This window comes from Gossypium hirsutum, chromosome D04 (assembly GCF_007990345.1).
Source record: "Gossypium hirsutum isolate 1008001.06 chromosome D04, Gossypium_hirsutum_v2.1, whole genome shotgun sequence".
In the NCBI taxonomy this organism is placed as follows: domain Eukaryota; kingdom Viridiplantae; phylum Streptophyta; class Magnoliopsida; order Malvales; family Malvaceae; genus Gossypium; species Gossypium hirsutum.
In genome coordinates, this window is record NC_053440.1 from 47876697 (window position 1) to 47885346 (window position 8650).

Sequence of the window (8650 nt, forward strand, 5' to 3'; positions counted from 1 at the left end):
TACAAATGAATGAAATTTTTAACAAAAATGATTAATTTGCTCTTTGTTTTAAGAAACAAGAATTAATTTATCTATTTTTTAATAAAAAGATAAAATGTAATCTAACTTTTAGTACAAAACTTCCATATTATTTTTATCGTGAAAAACATTAAATTTAAGAACCTACTTGGAGCCCAGAAACCATCCATTGCAGAAAACAGATTGACATCACATATTCGTATATTTTTAGTGATCTCTAATTTAAGGGTGAAATCGTAATTAAAATAAAAATAATACAACAAAAGAACTAATTTCATATTCGTATCATGTTCTACAACACCTTTAGAGTTAAAAATTAAATTTTAATTTTTAATAGTTTATATCTTTATAATTTTTAAAGAATTAAACTAAAATTTTATTATTTTTAAGGGGGTTAAAGTGTAATTTTATATTTACTAATTTACAATTTTAAAATTTTTAAAGAGCTTAAATAGATAATTTTTCATTTTAAGAGATTCGGGCCCTGCCAGACCCATAAATACGCCATTGATCTTCTTTACGCATCAAATGAATTCTAAACACAAAAATGGAAAAAGAAATCCAGATTCCCGGTCTTCAAGCTCAAATTCCTGAAAATTGAAATTATTTATGAAATTACAATCAGTAACTAAGAAAAGGAAAATCCCATTCCGATTGAAGAGAGGTGCTCTCAGTAATCCAAATTGATAAAATAAAAGGATGTTGAAGTGGTTCATGTGAAATAACTGCCATGATTAAGAGATTGATTCAACCTTATCCATCCACCTTGTGCTCATTCTCTCATAAATCTCTCCATCCATCAAACTTTTATTCCACCACATGAAATATATGCCCACTATCTAATTCTTACCTTTTTGGGCATACGAATCTATTTCATATTCGGCCCAAAACCTACCAACCTATCACTCAATCCCCTTGCATCATTGTATTTGAGAAGTGATTTATTAGAGGGACATGATGAAATTAGTTTTCTTTATTAAATGAGTTAATTTAATTATTATACAATTAAAAAGAATTAAATAAGGGTAAATTAGAATAATGTTAACATTTGTTGTTTAAAAATAATAATATTTAGTTTAACAAAATTAATACTTTTAAAGCTTTTATGATTCTATAAATGAAATCTTTTGTATAAAATTGAACTGTACTTGAAAAAAAATAATTCAAGATAATTTGGACTTTTTTTTTTAACATAATAGAGACTAAATTGATCCATTTAATAATAGAGGAACTAATTTAATACAATCCCTATAATATAGGCACCTCCAAAATACTTTAACCTTTCCTAGCCCGATTATTCAATGCTCATTAATTTTGATCTTTCCCCATGCCCATGTTGACAATATCAAGAATAACATTCTAACATCTATTGTCTACTTCATCATCCTCAGGATTAGTTTAGCAACGCTTTTGAAAAATGTTGTGAAAAAGTACTTTTTAAAAGTTTGTTTTAATATTTGAGTATTTAGCATTATTGTCAAAAAGTGCTTCTGAGAAATAAAATATCTATTTTAGACATGTTATTATCAAGTAACAAATATGCATTTAAATTAGTTAATATTATTATATTTTAGTAAGAATATAAAAAATTTATTATAACTTGTTAATATTTTAATATATGAAATATAAATTTTAAATATTTTTAAGCAATAAATATTAATTATTTATCAAATTTAATTAGAATATATAAACTATATTTTAAATATTTAAATATAACCATTAAATATTTATAATTAGTATTTTAAAAAATATTTTTTTTGTTTTTAATTAATGATTTTAAAACATTTGTAATTAAGCATCAAGAAAAAAAAAGGAAAGTACTATGTTATTAGAGGGGTGAAAAAATAATTAAATACCAAAAGTGTTTTTAGGAGAGGAAAAGCTAAAAATTTTAGCTTCTTCTTTTTAGAAGTGCTTTTCAGAAGCATTTTTGAAAAACTAAAAATTTCAGCCAAAAGCAGTTTGTTTAGCACAACTTTTCTTTCAAAAATATTTTTAGAGCCAGAAGTACTTTTTTAAAGTACTACTAAATAGGCCTTTAGTTGGAAACTCTAAAACCCACATAAGCTTAAGGTTTTTGAAAAAAGTAATATAGAAAAATAATTATTTATTAAAATAACGCACCAAAATTATTATTGATCAAACTAATTTGATGTCGGTCAACTAATCACCAAATCGCCAACCAAAATGACGATTTCGTGTGAATTTGAGACACTCTATGGGAGACAACCCAGTTGGTGTTAGCTTATCGAGGCCTTAGGAAGACTAAATCTGTGATTGAAATGGCGATTTGATGACGACCAAGGGAAATTAAGAAATGAAATGACGATTTGAGTATGATCATGTCGGTGACAAGGGAGGAAAGAATGCATTAGAGATTCTCAGTCCCCTTATCACCAACGACCATACATACCCGATAATCCCGAACCAAACACCTAGTTTAAATAATAATAAAAAAGCCCCACATATTTGGAGTCAAATGTTTGGAAAAATAAGGCATAAAAAATCATTTTTTTTCAAAATAGTCTCTCTAAAACCATTTTAAACCCTAAACTACTTAAGTATGTAAATTTTTTTTATATTTTTAAAGTTTTAATTTAGTAGAATTTTTAATTATTTGGAATTGTTATGACTTTTTATAATTATAAATGTTTAACTCCATTTTTGTTTATTGAGGTTCGAAAATTGAAGAAGAGAACTGTACAAAAGATGTAAGTTAAACTGTCATGTAAATATATAGGTTTAAATATGATGAAAATAAATTTTAAAAATTTTAAAAGTGGATTATATTATTTTCTAATTGTATTAGTATGGATTTGTTTATTTTATAGTAGTTAGAATGAGAAATAAATTATAAATATTATGTGATTATGCTTCTTATAGTATCTATCATCATTTACTACTTTGTAAAGAATTATTTATTATGTTTTTAATTAATTACAATATTGCTAATATGTCACTACAATCTTCTTTTACTTATTTTTTCAAGAAATTAGTTATTTACTTAATATTTTATTAATTTAAAAGTTTTAACAGATTAAATTGTGAATTAATAGGTTAGGTAACTTATACAAAAGTTATTTAACATCTGTAAATATAAATGTTTTTTTTATTTTTATTAATAGCTTAGGTAACTCATACAATTATAATATGAAGTTTACTATTACATTGTTAATCACTTAACATTATTTTTATATCATTAATGAAGTTAAATGCTTAATAATATTTGTTTTTTTAAAATATTATGTTCTTAAAAGTCAATTTTTTTTATCATTTATATTAATGAATAATATTTGATACACTATCAGTGGAATTCTTAAACTCTACAAATAAAGTTAAGGGGTTGGCAAGTGTTTTATAGGAGTATATGATAGGTGTTAAAAGTAACATGTTTTAGTCTCATTCTTAATGCGTTTTTGGGTGATTATTCGATGTTAATGGTGAATTTTATGCTTTTAATCCTTTTAATCATGTTTTTATACTTAGGAGAGCATTTTGGAGCAAAATGAGCGAAAAATATAAAATCGGAGTAAGGTACAGGAGCCACACAGGCTGACTCCTTCCACATGGCCTGTCCACTTCGCGATTTGTACTCTAAACTTGCGGAAAAATGTGATTTTTAGGATTTTTTTGGGCATTCTAAGACCTATATATGACAAAAATAAGAAGATACGATCGTGAGTTGTCATGGAATACTCAAGAAAATAACTTAAAAAGCATCATTAAAGTCGATTCTAAGCAGATTTCCGTCAAGATTGAATACTCCCAATTGCTTTCTTAGGAGATTATCATGAGTTTATTTATTTCTTTCGATTACACTATATTTAAGATGTTTTTATTTGCAAGCATGAACTAATTTTCTAAATACCTAGAGAAAATGAACCCTATGAGGAATTTTGTCATTTGATTTTTATTTTACGCAATAAATACTTAGATATTGTTCTCAATTATGTGTGTTTAATTCTTGGTTTGATATTTCTAGATTATTAATCCATGTTGATGTGCTTAAATCAGAGGAGGAATAAACCTTATTTAAAAGTATATCTTGTGTAATTTAGTGGAGTTGCATGCAATCCTAAAAATAGGACGACATAAATCTACCGGATTAGAATCAAATCTAATAAGGGAATCCATAGCTCGAGTTAATGCGATAATAGGAGTTTTAATTAGAAAGAAATTTCAATTAATCAACCTAGAAGCAGTTACTCTTACTCTCGAAAGATATATTAGCATAATTTAGGGATTTCTACAAACCAAGATATTAAGTAAAGAAATTGCGTAATTTAGATTGATAGTGACAGATAAAATCTAGGTGAATTCTTTTCTGGGTATTATTTCGCTTCTTGGTTATCATTCGTTTATTTTCCTGATTTGTTCTTTGTTGTGTTCGTTATTTAATTAATTTTATTTTTTTAATCAATCACTCGAATTTATCGATTAAATAATAGAAATACTGTAATTACTAGTACTTTTAGTCTTTGTGAAAACGGTATCTGTGCTCACTGTAGTTATACTATTAATTGATATGTGCACTTGTATTAGTCAGATATTTAGTTAGCTTCGTGAACATCGAGTTTTTGGCATCGTTGTCGAGGACTAAAATATTAAGAAAACTTTATTTTTAATTTAATTTGATCTTCTAATTTTTTTCGTTTATTTGATTCTGATAGGTTCTTTTGGTTTATGACTAGAGGCAACCCATTGAAACTGTTAATTTTTTACAGTGAGATAGAGAAAACTGCTCAAAGAAATCTGAGAGAAGTTAGATAAGCAAAGCAAGGTCAACAAGTTTTAATAGACGATCAAGGGGAAAATGATATTATTGTGGAGATGGAAGATAATCAAATTAATCAGCAGCCTCCTGTAGCTCCTGCTCCATGGACTATGTATGATTATGCTAAGCCCATTATGATTGGGGCTAAATCAAGTATTGTCTGACCGACTATTGCTGCAAACAATTTTGAGCTAAAGTCGAACACAATTCAAATGGTACAACAGTATTTTAAGTTTGATGGGTTACAAGATGAAGATCCGAATGCTCATTTGGCTAACTTTCTAGAGATTTATGACACATTTAATATTAATGGCGTCACTGATGATGCCATGCGCTTACGGTTGTTCCCATTTTCTTTGTGGAGCAAAGCAAAACAGGGATTGAATTAATTTCCATGGGGTTTTATCGCGACTTAGAATCAGATGATTGAGAAGTTTTTTATTGAAATATTTTCCACTGGCTAAAACAACTAAGTTGAGGAACAACATATCTTCGTTTGCCCAAATTGAGCTTGAGACATTATATGATGCACGGGAGAGATTTAAGGATCTTTTGAGAAAGTGCCCTCACCATGGGTTATCTTTGTGGTTACAAGTTCAAACATTTTACAACGGTTTGAATCCCTCGCCTAGGCAGATGATTGATGGAACATTGAATAACAAAACATCTAAGGCAACCCAAGAATTTATTGAAGAGCTGACATTGAATAATTATTAGTGGTAAGTCATGAGAACAAAACCGATCAAGGCAGCCAGTGTTTTTAATATAGATGCAGTTGCTATGTTGGCAAGTCAGGTGGAAGTACTGAGTAAAATCAATTGAAGAATTAATAATTTAATGATTTAATTGTAAGTAAAAAAATTATATTTAAATTATTTTATTTTATTTTTTAACATACTTAAATTGATAAATTATATAAATAAATTAAAATTTCATATTAAAATTTTATTAATTTTAAAGTAGATTAACTTTCAAATCTATTTTTAAAAATTAATTTAAATTGAAATTGAAATAAAATAATAAAATTATACATTTAGATAACATAAATTTTATTAATTTAAAAAAATTCTTAACTTATGATAAAATTAGTTCCTAAATTTCAAATCATTCTAATTACATCCTATAGTTATTGAGGTCCTTTCATTAAATTAACACATATCTATATTATATAGTATTTAAGCTTTTGATACCAACTCAGTTGAGAAATGATGTAAAGATTATTCATTTTACAAAATTATATTATCTAATGGTTTATTTGGTTCATAATAATTTTTAATAGATTTACTTTTTTTACTCTCATAGTTGGTGTGCCAATCATTATCTAATTTAAAACCCCTGTTGAAACCAAAGTCAAGGCTTCTCCTCGATTATGATTTGGACTGCTTTGGTTCTCACGGCTAAACACTCTACAAATGCACTCTCTTATTATCTCACTCGCATACATGCTAAAACTCTTTCAACTATCATCAATTCATGCACTGATCATTTCTCACGCTCTAATACACCATTAGCTGTGACAATAAAAACTGATTCCATAAATGAAGCTTTGTTTGAACCAACATTCAAAACCAAAAAAACAAAAGTCAACAATATTAAGTCTTTCCTTCCTTTTTTTATTTTATTTTTTGTGTCCAATTAATCCACATTTAATTTACAATTTGAGGAAGGAAGAAACAGCACAGCCCTTGAATTCGGCCCTTTCAATGAACACACACTGTACAACATTTTGACACTAACAAGCCTTCACCATCTCTTCTAAGAGCTATATATACGTGTACACAAAACACAGTTCTGTGCCATTAATCTTTCCATTACACTTCCCTCTTCAACCACTAATTTGCTACTTTGCTTATTCCAGAGATGTACTCCATATGTTTGCCTCTTTAGCTGCTGCACCTTAGACTCTATCCATCTCGAGCCTGCCCTGTCTTTAGGCATCTTAAACAGACCTCCTATTTTAATCCAATCAACAGGATAAAAAGCCATAGGTGGTAAGATTGTAAAATTATAACCAGGTCTGCCTTCTACTCTGCGAACTACCCTTGAAACCATATAGGGCCCATTATGTCCCCATTTGTTCCCATCAAAAGTCAAAGCAAATTCCTCAATGAACTTGAGTACAAGTGGATGTTTCATATCAAAGACCAGTACTGCATTGTTCAATCTTGTCCAGTTCTTAGACACCACATCAATGCTTTGTGCTCCAATTGTGCTCTTCAACCCTTTAAAACTCCTCATCACTATGAAATCCGTATCCAAGTAAACACCTCCGTACTTGTATAACACTACAAGCCTCATCAAATTAGATAGATTCTGAGCCAACGGAATCACACCAGGGTCCTTTTTCCCACTCTTCATATCATCAAGCCAAGCTTCAGCAGGTGTATTCTTGACCAGAAATGGAAAGTCCGGTGCCACTGCTATAACTTTGAACCCACGATCAAGCAACGGTTTAAGGATCCTGTAACCTTGTACTGAGTCCATGGTTCTCGATAGAATCATCAAGCAACCATTAGGGTGGGCTTTGAAAACGCTTTCAGCAGCCATGATTTCCCTTCTCCCAAAGGACCCTACCTTTGAAATCCATGTCATGAAGAAGTGAAGCTCGCACCCACGATTGAAGAATTCAAGAACTCGGCCATGGAACTTCTTTGTCAACTCGTCTGACTTCAAAATCTCATGTTCTGGCAGTTTTCTCCTGAATTTCCCAATTCCACGTTTTTCTCTAGCACCCAAGGAAGAAGCTAGAGAATTCTGATGTTCACTATCACCATCAACGATGTTGTTTTTCGTGGAAACAGTCAGTGACAGAGGAAGAACAACATCGGACTTGATATTTCTTGTAACTGTTAGAGTCTGCAACGATTGGGAATCTTGTTTTTGAGTGAAGGCAGCCGATTCCAGCGAAATATTAGAAACGATACTATCTGTTAACATAAGAAACATCAGAAGAGCAAATAAGAACATAAAAGCAACAGGGGATTTAGCTGGAATAACAACCGGGCAGACGAAAATTTTGGTTGTCGTCATTCTGAAATATGGGGTGTTGAAGAGCTTAAAGGTATCTAGATATTAAGAATTGCACAAGTGTGCTAGAACTCCCAAGATAAAACTTTCATGGCGGTCAACGGGAAGACATTGTTTACAAGTTTAAAAAGAGGCACGTTACAATAATATAATTCATTGGTATTCACCTTTTAATCATTTTTGGGTCTAAAACTTATTAAACAAACCACTCTAAGAAAGCATTTTATTTGTTTAATATATTCGTATCTGGTAAGCTTGAAAAATGCCATAAACCAGTTGAAAACGAGTGATATGGTTAACAATTTCTACGCTCCTTTCTTCTCTTATATGAAGCCATCATTTTACGGAGAAGGGCGAGTGGTATAATGTAGACACGTCGCTATTTATTTTATTTTCTATTCAATAATTAAAATTCAACCCATATCTCCTGTAACAAAATAAGCAAATAAAAATATTGCATATGAATTTATAAGGTTGTTTAGAGAACGTAAAGTAAAAATCAATCTTTTTTTTCTCACATGGCTTCCACTAGTTTTGAGTAAAATTTGTAATTTTAAAAAATTGACACTCTTTAAATCAAAAAAAAAAAATAAACTCAAAAGTGGAAAGAGCAAAAGCAGAATTAAACCAATGTCTGCTTACGAATTTTGGATGAAAAAGTCTAAATTGTTAGCGACGTGGGGATGTGGGTAGGGATTGTCGACGTAAGACAGAGGCAAGTTGCCCCATGTTCATTTTAAAGCAAAAATTGAAATTAAGAAGCCCCTGATTGAAACCTTAATTATCAAAACTTGCTTTCGTGTGCCTAAAACCATCCAGGGGATTTAGAAG

The 8650-nt window shown here is 29.6% G+C and overlaps 1 protein-coding gene and 1 non-coding gene across 2 annotated transcripts; both read right to left on the bottom strand.

Annotated features, from left to right (window-relative positions):
- Positions 1 to 5263: 5263 nt before the first annotated feature.
- On the bottom strand, positions 5264 to 5370 carry LOC121216558 (small nucleolar RNA R71). The gene has a single exon (XR_005912739.1). It is a non-coding gene; the product is annotated as a small nucleolar RNA R71 (small nucleolar RNA).
- A 1089-nt stretch (positions 5371 to 6459) lies between these two features.
- On the bottom strand, positions 6460 to 8078 carry LOC107899525 (lactosylceramide 4-alpha-galactosyltransferase). The gene has a single exon (XM_016825266.2). The coding sequence runs from the start codon at positions 7820 to 7822 to the stop codon at positions 6548 to 6550; it is 1275 nt and encodes a 424-aa protein (XP_016680755.1). The 5' UTR covers positions 7823 to 8078; the 3' UTR covers positions 6460 to 6547.
- Positions 8079 to 8650: the final 572 nt, after the last annotated feature.